The 14,731-nt window shown below is 41.0% G+C and overlaps 3 protein-coding genes across 3 annotated transcripts; all 3 read right to left on the bottom strand.

The window, feature by feature from the left end:
• Nucleotides 1-214: 214 nt before the first annotated feature.
• On the bottom strand, nt 215-2,170 carry BDR25DRAFT_373501 (cytochrome P450; the record flags this gene model as incomplete). The annotated part of the gene is made up of 7 exons (XM_033697290.1): nt 215-646; nt 700-760; nt 824-1,296; nt 1,351-1,374; nt 1,423-1,558; nt 1,661-1,942; nt 1,980-2,170. The coding sequence occupies 7 exons, from the start codon at nt 2,168-2,170 to the stop codon at nt 215-217; spliced, it is 1,599 nt and encodes a 532-aa protein (XP_033545230.1).
• Nucleotides 2,171-5,442: 3,272 nt separating this feature from the next.
• BDR25DRAFT_326823 (benzoate 4-monooxygenase cytochrome P450) lies at nt 5,443-7,321 on the bottom strand (the record flags this gene model as incomplete). The annotated part of the gene is made up of 4 exons (XM_033692301.1): nt 5,443-6,387; nt 6,441-6,892; nt 7,051-7,201; nt 7,253-7,321. 4 exons carry the CDS (start codon nt 7,319-7,321, stop codon nt 5,443-5,445), a joined length of 1,617 nt encoding a protein of 538 aa, XP_033545229.1.
• A 1,141-nt stretch (nt 7,322-8,462) lies between these two features.
• Nucleotides 8,463-9,117, bottom strand: BDR25DRAFT_205126 (uncharacterized protein; the record flags this gene model as incomplete). Its single annotated transcript, XM_033684448.1, has 3 exons — nt 8,463-8,575; nt 8,625-8,692; nt 8,744-9,117. Coding segments are annotated over 3 exons (555 nt in total), but the record flags the coding sequence as incomplete, so codon positions are not given.
• Nucleotides 9,118-14,731: the final 5,614 nt, after the last annotated feature.

Genomic DNA, 14,731 nt, shown 5'->3' with positions numbered 1-14,731 from the left:
AGTGTACCTACAGGTCGTTATATGCAAAGGTGTGGGCTGGGTAGCAAATGCCTAAGCAGCAGGTAAAATAGATAACCAAACAGGCAGTGTACTATGAGAAGGAAATATGTCACCATTTAGCTAGGATCCGGCTATATCTGTAACTGCAAATATTCTCAGATCTCGACCTAAAATATGGATGTTCGCGAGTGCTGAGGAACCCTGAACCCGACCCTTACTCCCACTTCCTCAAGAGCTCACTCACATCCTCTAGCTCACTTTTAATGACTTCCACATGCCGTTGACTTCTCGGCGTAAACTGGACTTGAAATGGCATCGGTCCAGCTATCAGCTTGTCCTCAAATGCCTCTGGGTCGATCTCTATTTTCTCGCCTGTTTTCTCATCAACTGCGTGCTCAATACGGAAGGCCCAAAGCAACCGCGCAAGCATACGCCACTGGATACGCTCAGCGAGCTGGATGCCAGCACAGATGCGACGGCCAGCGCCGTAAGCGTAGTGATCGCGGTTCTGGTAGTCTGAGCATCCAGCGTAATCAGTAGCGAGACCCGGGTGATTGAGGTAGCGATCAGGATTGTAGGTATCTGGATCATCGTATTGAGAGTGGCTAAGAGCCCAATGGGGAATTATTATGGTAGCGTCTTTAGGCTAGAATACTAATCAGCAATCACTTCCTCAATACCAGCCTACAGATAACTGACAATCAACATGCCCTCATACCAATTGCCTTGGCTGCAGCGGTGTGGGATACCTGTAGGAACTCTACAACAACATGGTTAAGACCAAAAATGGTTAGAAGAAGGTCTCTGGGACATAATAGCTTACACGGGTCGGATTCGTAGACCTTCTTTCATGATACAATTAATGTATGGCAGGTCTTTAAAATCAGCAAAAGTAGGTACCCTATCCACGCCGCAGAGTGCATCTAGCTGGATTTGAGCTTTGTCTTGAACCCACGGGTGGGTAGCAAGAAACATGATGTTGGTGCGCATGGCGAGGGCACCAGTTTCAGCGGCACCCTGCATTAGAGCTCCAACAAAGTTAGCAAGCTTTGTTCCATGGAATGGGACATCAAGTTTCGTCCTTCCATCGAGCAACTGGTCCATTAGCGACTCTCGCTTGTCGCCCTGGTTGCGACGCGACTCGATGCGCTCTCGAGCTTCAGTCCATATCTTGGTGGGTATACTAAAGCCTTCCTCTGCACGGAGATGTGCGGGGTTCCACCGTTTGGGTATTAATTTGAAGATTGGGAATTGCTCCGACGGGAAATATGTGCCTGGACTTATAGCTCTGTTGAGCTGTGTTATCAAATTCAGCTTCTAATTCACACGAACGGGGGGATTTTTTCATACTGCCTCCATAGCTTTGTAGACGCCCTGAACTAGTCAGTAATGCATACAGATGACTTCTAGAAGTCAGCTTACTTTTGCCCAAAAGTCATCGTGAGATTTCGCACGCTGCCCAAATAGCGCAATGGCGGAGAATGAAGCAGTCGAGCGATCAATATGTTTGCTGAAATCTTCAGGGCAGACGAGTAAATCGTGCATTAGGGTGGTAACTCTGTTCCTAACGTCAGCACCGTAACATCGCCTTTCTTTGGTTGAAAATTAAAACCCTGTCACGGGCTTTCTCGCGCGAACCCCCCATTCGGGCAACACGTACTCTGCCTCTGAAATCTTTCCCAGATCGCCATCCAGTTTGGAAGGTGCTAAGAAGCGCGCAGTCATTTTCCGTTGAGCTCTCCAACCGGGATCTGCATCCATGTTGGCAATGTTCTCGTTCTTTAAGGCAGTGCGAAACTGCTCATCGTCTGGCCTTGCTGAGTATAATGCGCTTCGCTTATCTATTAGGTCGTAGACTGCGCGTCTGCTATGTACTATCATTGTTCCTCTCCCGATTTTGAGAGAATACACTTCTCCATATTGTTCACTCCAATCCTTGAATCTAGAATTGGTTAGTTATATATTATAACGCCTTGAACGGGTGTACTGGCTTCTTGTAAAGATTTTTATCAACGACAAGGTGAGCATTTCCGACAATCGGATAAGTTGGCGGGCCCGGTGGGAGATGCTTCTCACGGCAACCAAAGCGCACGAGTTTGAAGATAGCGTAGATAACACTCAGTGCCGAGAAAGCCCAGGAATATGGAAATTGGCTTGCTATAATGTTCATGATGCTTATTTATCTTCGGTTAGATATCCAAATTCTGTCAAACGAGGATGTAAGCTGGGGGGTTTTATATAGCTATTAGAAACTTACAGATGTCCCAGTACTCTCCGTGTCAGACGGAGACGGAGGGGATGCGTGATGGTAATCTACGCTAGTGGGCTAGGCTTAGACTATATAGACTATAGTCGTATGACACCTCGAGGAAACAGTCCGTGCGTACTACAATGCCCGGAACCAGACTGGGCAACGATAAATTTATCGCCGATAAATATTGCTGATATCGATTATTGTATCGTACAATATTTATCGCGATAAATCGCAATAAAATACGCTAACGTAAGCCGCCGCACAAATTAACTTTTCTTTTAATATTCTGTAAAATTCCTTGCTTGTACAATAATTGCATCTGTTTAAAGCGAAGATTAAGATAATAACTCTCTTACTAGTGCTTTTAATACTGCTTAGAGTACAATTTCTAATACTAAATCTCCTTGTACATTAAATATTTATAAACATTGTTGTACAAGAAGATTTAGGTAAACTAAAGAGAAAAGACAGCAAAGATATATTGTTGCGAATATTATAAATTAGGTTCTGCTACATTAACTACAGGACTACAAAGTTATATTTGTACACGCTATAAAGACATTTGAATTAAAGAAGCTTATCTAACACTAGCAACAGCTTCTATTCTATAAATAAAAGCTGCCTATAACTTGTTGTATAATTAGAGGCAGATCTGTAAAATTAATTAGCGTATACTCAATTATGTAAGTAATATAAAGTTTGTTATCTAAGTTTTTATTAATTTAATTATTATATACTAGCTTTCTCTTTATATTATTAAATAGCTTTAATTTTATTAATTTTATTATACTTTTAATCTAAGTAGTCTAACAAAGCGACCTTCTTCTTACTATATAATAAAAAAAAGATTCATAAGTTCTTTCTAAAAGTAAAGAACCTTATATAAAGAATAATTTAATGTATACAGATATAAATCTATCTAGCTGTTAATACCTAGGCGTTGCTAAAGAACTACCTTCTTTTAGCTATCTATGTAAGCTTTGTTAATTACAGTAACTAAGTCTACACTATTCTTATTAGTCTTTGTATATTACTAGACTATAGTAGCAAACATTAGTAGTTAGTCTTACTTCTAGTTAATAAAAGGTATAGCTTAATAAAGTTAATTAGTACAATTGTTAGCAATAATTCTAGTATAAATAATACTTTTATTGTATAATATTAGCATATCTTGCTAAACAGACTAGATTAATTAGAATGTCTTTTAGAATTATATTTGCTGCTAAGAACATATTCTTAACTTTATTATACAAGCATATCCCTTTAGCAATAATAAAAAGAAAGCAGAAATAGCTTTATATAATAAAGATAAGCTTATAGGGGAGTAGCAGGACAAGAAAAAGACAAAGAAGAGACAGAATAAAATATAAGCTTAAATAAAAGTAACAGGTAGGCAAGCTGCATAATCTTATTATATATATCTATGCTTTAGCTAGTTGTACAACAGAATTTGTTTTAAGTGCTAGACAGATAATCTCTTTTAATAATTATATAAGATAGAACAGCTAGTATATAATACGCTTAATGTTGCTTAGAGGTAATCTATTAAAAAATCTCTTGTTTTATATATTAAGAAGTATTATAATACTAATATAATAGATAAAAGAGATATTCTTAGTCTAGAAGATTAGAACTAGCTTTGTACAATCTCTAGTTATCTTGTAATCTTGAAAGAAGCTACTCTACATCTATATAAAGATTATACAACACTTAAAAAAGTATCTAAGAGTTTAGAAGCATTCTATTAGTAGCTTTAGAACACTTTAGTAAGTTATATAATTACTTTTTATTTATTCAAAGTATACTTATTTATTCTAAAAGCAGAAAGTTTCTAAGCTAATTTAAGCTTTACTATAACATGCGCTTCTTAAATTAGAAGAATATATTAAGAAAGTTAATATATCTTCTTACTATAGTGCAGCTTGTGTTTTACCTCTAACAGTTTATATAAGGTTCTTAAAAGATAAGGAAGGCTAATTAACTAAGAAGAGATCTAAATACTATTAGAAAATTAAGCATTTTTAGAATTAATTTTCTTAAAAGTCTTTGCATAAGCCCTCTGCTCTGTACAATATTTAGGCTAACTTGTAGAACGTAGGATTAACCTCTATACAGACAGAGAAGAAGCTTAGCCCCTTTTAGTAGATCCTTTAGAGGCACTGCAAGAACTAGCAGCTATAGAGTTAAGATAAATTTAAGAAGTATTATGCAGAAACGCTATTGTACAAAGTTATAGTATTACTAATAAAGTAGTAGACTTAAGACATATAATAGAAAAGGTCGCTGTGTCTATCTCTTTTTACTCTTAATGTTCTATTAATTCCTGTAATAAGTAATAAGCTAGAACAGGTAATTTCCAGCGCTTATTATATAGTTATTTAGGATATAGCACAGGCTAAACTTTAATAGAATTAAAGTTAGAAAGTTATTACAAGACTAGAAGACAACAGATATCCTTAGACTTATTGTATAATATAGAGTAGATTGATTTTAGTCTAATTGTCTTTGTACAAGAAGAGGCTACTTGTTAATAAAATTCTAACGCTAGTGTAAAAAATACTGTTTTAGTCCAATAATTACAATAATTTATCAACAATAACAATAATTGATCGCGATAAAATACCGTTATCGTTGTCCAGTCTGTCCAGAACAAAGCCTTGCGCTTCGGTGACAGGGTTAAAGGGAACTAGAGAGCTGCGCCGTCGACCCGCAGCCTTGACCATCAGCGGCACGGATAGCGAAGTGGGGATTACACACGATTGAAATCCACACCCCTTGCTATATGTTGCAAGTGACAAAAGGTCAACCTTCTACCATGCACAGCAGAAGAATGTGTAGAGGCGGGAGAAATGCGCGTGCGACTCGATACTTGTAAGAATTTTTGCGATACAATCACGATCTTCAAAAAATTACCGATCCCCCTTTCGGGGAAAGCCAAACGCTTCCTCCGGACCTCGTCAAGAGGATGATGAAGATGACCATACCTTCAAGAGTACGACCCACCTAGGGGGACTTAAAACCTCCGCAATCGGATGACTCTTGCTCTTACTGCAAGAAGAGTTTGTACAAGCATCCATCATCGGTCTTTTATTCGAATTTCTAGATAGCAGTGATGCAAGACGATGTATGTTGAGTAGGGCCATCTCGTGCCATAACGAGCTTAGTATTAGTAGAATACTTTGAAATCGTCAAGGAGCTAACACGCCAGCCCGTTTCCTACACTGCACCATCGGGCCGTTTCTATGGGCTACCATAAAATCCCATACTTGGAACTGCGTCCTTTGTCTCCTTCCCCACATCATATCTGATCTCCCTTGCCCTTCAGTCCCTCCTGGGACACCACGGAAATCATATTGAAAGATAAGCCGTGCCATGGTAACTGCGAGCTCCATACCCGCTAAGCTTTTCCCGGGGCATCCACGGTTGCCATATGAGAAAGCGAAAACCGCCCCTTCGCATGCCTTGACACTTTCGGCAGTTACGCCATTGCCTACAATCCAGCGCTCCGGCCGGAATCGGAAGGGGTCGGGAAAGATTTCCGGGTTGTGGTGAATAGTGTAGACATCGCCCCCGATGATTACGCCAGGAGGGATGACGTCTTCCTTGATACGAATACCGCCAGGAAGAACTTGACGCCGCGACTCGGACCCGCCGTGGGGATTCATGCGCAGAGCCTCGTCGATTGAACCTTGCAAGTATGAACAAGATGCCAGCAGCTTTCCAGACTTGACCTCATCGAGGGAGGTAAATGTTGTACGGATTTCTTCAGTGAGCTTTCCGAGGACAGTTGTATCGTGTACAAGGTAGAAAAATAATGCCGCAATCACTGCAGAGGTCGTATCAGCTCCGGCGGCAATAAGCATATTGGCTTCTTCGCAAAGGTCGACTGGATCGTAGGCTGGTTTTCCAGTCTCGCCATCCTTGGCGTTGATGAGATAGTAAAGCATGTCCTCTCGATCTGGCTGGCTGCCACTCTTCTCATTGATTTTTACCTGCTCTAGTCTCTCGCTCAGATTTTGGGCAACAAAATCCATAAAGAATTGCACGGAGGGGGGTGCTAATTGGGCGGAGAGCTTGTCGATGCCTCTGGGCTTCATGAATAGCCAGATATGTATCAATGGAGAGTAGAAGATCTGTAGGTGAAATGATTAGATAAGTAGCTTATACTTGACAGGAGAAGGCTTACGGTATAGGTGAACTTCATATACTGTGCGACATCCTGAGGAACTGTTCTGAGTTTATTCGGCCCAGGTTTTTTTGTTTCGTAGGTCCATCCAAAGCAAAGGTCACAGAGAATATCGAACACAAAACTGTCCGCCCACTCCGTCATGTTTCTGGGCTCACTCCATCCGTCCTCAGCACCGTCCACCAGAAGCAGACCCCATCGATCTGAGTGTTGAATGACAAATGGTTCAGCGGATCGCACGGCGCGGTCTGAGAAGGCGTACTCGAGATTGCGGCGTCGGCGCTTATGCGCATTCTTATCCGTACACGCAAATGTACTCACTGCTGTAGCATCCTTGGGCCAAATTCCAAATTGCCATGATTTTTGAACGTTGGCATGGGAACCATATATGTCTCGATACGTATCGGGATCGGAAAAGATTAGCGTATCATAGGAGGAACGAATAACGTCGCCTATTATGTCTTAATCCCTTTCCGTACTACTATTTCGAATATGGCATGATTTTATCGTTATATACGTTGTAAATTGCGATCAAGGGCGACCCTGGTATTTGAAGGCAAAGTTGCAGGCGATTGTTCTAGAAATTTGGAGGAACGAGAGAGGGACCTACCATAGATTTCATGACACTGCCAAAGCCACACGTGTCGATTACCTCTGTAAGTATGATAAAAAGATGGCAGTCCAGAGAATTTCGCGAGAAAAGGGCCCGGATATTTAGAGAGAGGATGGAAAACTATACAATAAATCGCACTTGCCACGTACTAAGTAGCTACTTAGCAAAGTATCCTACGAAGGAGAAAATGAGTCCTTACATATACCAAGAATGAACCAATAAAGAGGATCAATACCTCGGGAAAAGAAGTGTTGGCGATTGATATCATCTTTACAGCTCCTTTAACCCTCGGCGCCTCAAGTCACTAACGTTGAAAAATGTATTTCGCGCAATGCAACAAGATTGTTAACACCTTCTATCAGTTTGGAAACTTGGATAGGTCAAAACGATAAGAGCAGATGTTTGGGAAGCATGTCCTGTTGCAATCTTATATTATAAATTTCGCCAAAGACACACGCTTATGTACAGGGTAGGAGGGTTTAGGTGGTCCCGCCGGTGCCCCTTCTCCATGAATTTTCCGTAAGGCCTCTTGAAAGGAACTAGCCCGGTAAGACGGAGCAGAGCGCATGGGCCGGCAGGGGTTATGGTACCTAACCTGGTGGCGGCGGAGCCACCCGCATGGCTGAGAATAGGGGCTTAATGAGCGGTGAGCAGTAACGGCATGAAGGATCCATCCTCGAACCATCCGATCTTGAGGCGTAGCTTATGTGGCCACGGGTATCACTATGCAAAGTTGAGAGTGACGAGCGACAACTGACCTTGGCCCTACCCTCCATGGCGGTCATGGAATGGACTCTGAGTTTAGGTAGGGGTGCCTGTGGTAGGATTATGTCCGTGAGGCGGAGCAGAGTTAGGGGTCTCGAGCAGGTAATCGCCTCCTGGATTTGATTCCAATAAGGTATTTACCTGAGCATCGTGACTCGATTCATACGGCCACTGTATCTTTGCTCACGCTACGTCAGATCTCATAACGTTGAAGCCGCCTTTGAAACTAGTTCTCACTATTGTCTAGACCCATTGTTCTTCTTAAAAAACAAGCCATGCATTGAAACACTCTAAATGCTAACATTGATTGCACTGATGATATACCTGTTGACACTAAAACTTCCTAACTTTGATCAAGAATTTCTGGCACTCTTAACAAGCACTTTTGTACGATACCATCAGGACGTCTTTAACGAAGTCGTTACTCGGATCTCGTTGTTCCGAGCTCCGGGGAAGACCCCATCGTTATTTGATATATGGGTCTGCACCTTGTGGTCCCCATTTCCGGAAAGCATCTCTAAATCGTCTAGCTCCGAATTTGAAACACTTTGCTTGAAAAAGTGACTACTTAGCGGTACCTGTAGAGAATCTTTAACAGGAAAGTACAACCCAGCTGCTTGTGATGTACGCCCGGTATCCGTGGCACGTCGGCTTGACATCATACTTGTGATAAGAGGACGGTAGGTAGGTAGATTGGCGGCCAATACACCAACGCAGAGCTCAACATTTGCTATGAGTGCAGGAATCGCATAATCCCCTGGGAGAATCATTATAAGTGCTCGAAACAGGTAGCGGGTATTGCTTACAGGATGGGTCATGGCTATTTCCGATCTTGTCCACGAAGAAAAGGCGCACAATACTTGCAATGCAGGCTCTAAGTACTGCAAGTCAGTGATATGTTTGAAACACCGGGACTCTAACTCACATTCCACCAATCAAGAACATAAGGAGAAGTAACCTCTTCCTGGCGGCCGACAGGTTCAATCTCCACAGCGATGGTATAGGAAGGGCCAGTATAGCCACGTCCGTGAGAATATTGATAATACCACATATTTTGATCAACATGGGATATTTGATGCAGTGTTTCTTTAGGCTCGCTCCCCATATGGAATCGACGGGAGTACATTGGAAGATGTCTGCGAGTATCTGTGCTACGCTGTATGCGATGATAAAAAGGCCAAGTCCCAACAGAGCCTGGTTGAGCCACCGCTGAGGGAAAATTCGATGGTATAGAAGGAGGATCGAGGATTTGATCAATGGGATAGCCGCATTGTACATGATTTCTGCCACTAGAGATAGCTGATGTGATGGAAATAGTTAGCTATATGCCTCTAATTGATTTTGGGGGATGGCCAAGTCACCTTCACAAATTTTGTAGGATCGTCTAACCACCAAATGTGTCGCCCCATTCCATGCTCAATCATCACTAGGTTCGTCGCGGTATAGACGCCTGTGATTAACTAGAATGAAGACGTTAAATAAAGTCGTTTGTGGGGGGAAATTGTTAGATGTATTACCATGCCACCCACGCTAGCCCAGTCATCCGTCCCCCAAAAAGTCTTTACAAGGCGTCGAGCCCAGAACCTCAAGATTACTGAGGCGAAAGCAACGAAAATGCAAACTACGTGTCCCACAATGAGAGGCACTCGTAGGTTATCATAATCGTTTGCCCTCAACTGCGCAACTTTCTCAGGCGAGAGCGGCGCTGACATCGCGATAAGAAGCAATAGAAATAGAAATGAATTCAGTTCGACTGAGCTGAGATGGAAAAAAAAGACTCCAACTTTGAGCACTCTCGATTGGATCAAGACACATTTCGTATTGAAGGCGTGTCGGAAGCATGGAAGTCAAGAAGGTATCCGGTATCCGGGGACTGTTACATGTGGCGCACACCTTCCGATATCCGGAGGTCAGATAGCTCATTTGTCTGACACTCCGATACGCATAGTCCACACATTGCATATACGGCCACAAGGATGGACATTTGGATCTAGATGGAGGATGAAACTCCTACAAGAAAATCAATCTGGGCTGAGGTGTCGTTAGAGAGAGCTTTCTTAGCGCATTATCGGCTCATGCATCTCGTGCGCCTACGGAAGTCAACTCCCTTTCCCGTGCCAGATCTTCGCCCCCCTGTTCACGTTCTCGCGCTAACAATACCTCCTGCATACAAGGGGGTAACATGAACGGGCCAGCCACCTCTGGTCATTACCCTGATTGTATGTTTACCCCCTGGTACAATATTTTCGTGTGCAGAAATACTCGAACAATTGGTCAGTGCGCTACACGATTCGTTTTGTTCCCCACACGCATTACGCGTGCAAATCGATGCTGAAACCTGGTAGAGAGAGCCCCGATGGAGCGAAAGGCCGTTTCGGCTATCTATGAGTGGTGGAGCTGGTAGAGGACACCAACTTGGTTCCCTTCGTCTGACAGCCAATCGACTGATGTCCACAGACTTGTTGTGTCAGCGGCTCAGCCGGTCAATCAAAGCAACACAATATATGCATCCTTACAGCACGTTGTCTCGGCGTTGATGACATGAAACGATATAGCGCTTCTGGCTGTAATCCGCGAGGCGTAATCAAGGCTCTCTCGATCTCAGAGGGTATATTGATTGAGAAGATGCTGTTCAGTAGTATGGAACAGCTTCTGCGACTGGGTCCGCCCGGAGCCGTCGCTGCGGACCGTGCCGTAAGGATGCATATACAAGGGGGGCTTATGTACAGGGGGGTCTCCTGAGCGGGCTGTTCCGCGTGCACAAGCCAACATCTGTGCGTAGAGTGTTCTAAATAATTTACAACCCTTTGTAAGTAAGTTACTAACAAACTTTACATCCCTTATTTAGCTTACTCTACTACTAAAATATACTATATGTAACGATTCTCATGAATCGTTCCATCTCGGGTCGCCCGGAACCTATCCGAAGGGTCTCCGTATCGGCTCCGACCCTGGCTCGACCCTGACTCGACTCTGCCCGGCCCCCTGCTGTTACCCCTATTCCCTCATGTATTTAGTTGCACCTCGCCCCCGTAGCTAGCTCGGTAGTTTTCTGATATCCTACGTACAAGGCCTATAGGTGTCATTGGTATTCCCAGGTCTCTGAGTCCCCACGCACTCCCATATGCCTCTGAGTGGATTCATACCGCATTCGGACCCATTGTCTTGCCTGCGCCGTTACACTATAATGCTAAAGACACTAAATTAATAATTAATGTATAAGGAGTGTATACAGATTAATACTCTTTATAAGATAAGCTAGAAACAAAAGAATATTACCTAGAAACTAGGGATACCTGCTTCTACAGTCTCTCTCTACCTCTGTACGCCTAAGACGCTTATAAAGCCTAAGGAACAGTCTTCTATTTTATTAACTCTATTTTAAATCCTCCTTATATAGCATGCAACTAAGAACACTAAGCAGTAATTAAAAACTTAAAAGAAAATAGCTTAAAAGCTAGAGATAACTGTCTACTAGTAATTACTTATTAAAGCTTTTAAAAAGAAGCTTTATTATTACTATAAAGCTATAAAGAAGCTTTTTTTTACTAACTAACATAAAGCAGATTACATTAAGTAGGCATAAAAGCACCTAGACTAGACTAGTAATTAATAAGCTAGTATAGGCTAAAGTAATAATATAAGTGCTTAGGCTAGCCCTAGTAAGGTGTAAGTAATAAAAAGAGCTAAAAAGTGCTTTTTACCTACCTACTGTGTTACTTAATTTAAAGGCTACTGAAGCTGCATAGTGTAGGCAATAATAGCTAGGGATATAAAGGGCCCTTTTATTATGTATAAAAAAAGCTAGTGTATAAACTAAAAGCACTTAGTTAACTTTAAGGTCTATATTAAGCATATTCTGCTGCTTATTATAGTCTTTTAAGATGTGTACACAGCATACACAGGCAAGTAGCTAACTTTAATAGAAGATAACACATCTATCTATACATTAAAGGCTATAAAGGAGGCTAAGGAGGCCTTAGATATTTTAAAAATCTAGTAGCTAGTAAACTTACTTAACCTTAACTTTATTAAAAATGTCTAGCAGATCTTAAAATATTACCTAGAGAAGCGCTTTCTAAAGACTAATAGTAAAGTAAGGCAGTACTTTTTTAAAAAGTAAAAGAAATTATTTTTTAGTAACTATAGTAAGTACATTAAGTTAATAAAAAAGCGCTATTAGACAGTTATTAAGGCTAAAGGTAGACATATAAAGTAGTAAGACAGTAGTAGGATAAAATAACAGTATAATGCTTATTTGTATGTATTTTATATAGAAAACAGCATTTTAAGAGCATTCAAGAATCGCTGGCCTGTGCGCGCGGGTGCAGCCCGTTCATGGAGGGGGGTTGTACGGGTTGCTCCCCCCTCCGCCCCCCCCCTGTCAACGCCACTTGGGGGCCAAATTTAACGCTGAATCTCTTAATTTAATCCTCTTAATTAAGTGTTTAATTCTGCTAAGTGTGATTTTAATTATATAGAGAATTAAAGACCTTTTACCACTTTATATAGCCTCCTCCTGCCTCTATTACAGCTATGCAGCGCTCCCTTATGTTTGTTACATACTTTAGAAAGTTAGATAGAATAAGCTTAGCCTACTCCTTCTTTACATATTAACGTACTTCTTTAGTAGATTTTAGAAACTGTTACAATCCTTGCTCCGACGAAATTGTTACAGCCAACAGTCAGACCGTAATGACCCAACTGGCTGTCCCACACAGCCCGAACGACGTCGGATGGAAGACGCTTAGCCCCGCGCTGAGCGAATCACGTGATAGGACGGATGAGGAATAGCTCCAGCTTTTAGAGAAAAGCCTCGCCGAATGCATCATCTAATAGGACATGCAGGCTTGCAGGCTTGCAGGCTTGCAGGTTGTGCAGGCTAGGTAAGCATGCAAACATGCAAGCATGCAAAACATGCAAAACCTATGTATATAGTCTTAATCACAACTATAGTTAAAAGGTTATAATTACTATTTAGTCTTTACCTACTTAATAGACTAAGAGGCATTAAAACTTTTATAAAGAGGACATTACTGCCTTGTATATCTTGCACTATATATACCTCTATTCCTATCCTTACAGATTAGGTTTGCCAGCTCCTTATACAGCTGCTAGGTTAAACTATAACCTGCCTTCTTTATTACGCCTACCCTACACTCTACTTAACAGACTGTACACCTAATTTAGCTAAGTTCTATTCCTCTTTTTTTTACTAAACACTCTATAGGCTGTTATACTCTTAAAAATACTATTTTATTAGAGTAAGGATTGTAACAGTAATCACCACTACCTGCAAAGTATAGCTACTACCACCTTAGACATCAGCATAACAGGTGCTTCAGCCGCTGGCACTAGCTAGACCCCTACAGCAACTAAGGAAGCACAGAATTAGCAGATACTTTATCTCTAGAACAAGCTTAAACAGCTTAAACAGCACCTCTAGCTACAGGCATAACAGGGACCCTTAAACGTCCACTAGATCTAAGCCCTTTAGCTAGAAGTAGCTAACCTTAGAAACATTACTTAAGAAAAAACTAGTATTAAGTCTAAAAAGACCTTACGCCTAGCCCCCCCTAAGGCATTTAATAGCTCTGCTAAGGACCTAAAACCTTTCTTTACTAGATGCCACCTCTACATGCAATACAATAAGGGTGCCTTTAAAACTAATAAAGAAATAATCTTATAGATAGGTCTACACTTAGAAGGATCACCTGCTATTTAGTTCTAACCTTACGCTAAGCATACGCGTAGCTTCTCTAAGAAAAAAAGCAGTACCTCTAGGAGTGTAAGGCCACCCTTAAATAAGGAACAAAAGAAATAGCTTAAAGAGAAGGCATGCCTTAACTGCAGAAAAGTAGGTTACTTCTGTTAGGAATGCCTAGACTTTAAACAACTAAAGAATAAAGATAGTAGATTAACTATAAAAGTTATGTACATTAACAGAAGCCTAACTTATAAAGAAATACACAACAGGCTTAACAAACAACTCTGCTAGAGATGCAGAGACAACTACAAATCCTCTAACTGTCTAATAGACTATTAGGAGGTTAAGGTCTAAAACAGAGACAGCATCTCTAGGGCTATTAAACAAGCTGCAGTCTTTAAAGGATAGAGACACCTAGTGTAAATAGCTAACTACGTTAAAAACGTATAAACAGGAGAAAAACAATATCCTCTTAAATAAAGCAGACTAGGAATCCTGCTATAGGAACTTAAGTAACGTTTTAATTAAGAAAACTGTTAGAAGTGCAGAGGATCCTATAACTATAACCTCTGCAGAATAGGACTATATAAAGTAACCCTTAACAATAACTACAACACTTATAAAGTTATAAGAAAAATTACTATAGTCTACTATAACATCTTAAATAAAAAGAAGTAATAAAAATTCTTTAAGAAAATCTTAGCAAAAGAAGAAGGCTCTAACTAGCACCTAACGCCTTTATAAACCCTGCCTCTATTAGAAGAACAACTAGATACACTACCCCTAGTAATAGCAGTAACAAGAAAAGAGCTAGAGCTATAATAAATTTATAGATATTGCATTCCTTATAGAAGCAAAAGACACAATGCTTACTACTGCAAATATAAAGATTATCCCCTCTAAATAATCTAAACAAAGGAATACTCTAGATAGGCCTAGATACAGCCTATCTCTATCTGCACTAACCTTAAATAATGCCTATACACATAGTACCTTTGTACAAACAAGTACTGCCTTTAACATTAGCTAACTAAGCACTAAGCTAGCTAGTAGCTAATAGGTGTATAAAAAAGTAAAAGATTTACTAACACCCTAACAGAGTTAGCTATAACCTGTAAAATGCTAAACTGTTAGCACTGCAGCATAGGTCTACCTTATAAAAAGAAACCCTAGACTAAGTGCAAGAAAGCCTCTAACTGCGCTTTC

Source organism: Lindgomyces ingoldianus (genome assembly GCF_010093535.1).
Source record: "Lindgomyces ingoldianus strain ATCC 200398 unplaced genomic scaffold BDR25scaffold_25, whole genome shotgun sequence".
Taxonomy (NCBI): domain Eukaryota; kingdom Fungi; phylum Ascomycota; class Dothideomycetes; order Pleosporales; family Lindgomycetaceae; genus Lindgomyces; species Lindgomyces ingoldianus.
This window is presented reverse-complemented; position numbering and strand designations above follow the sequence as displayed.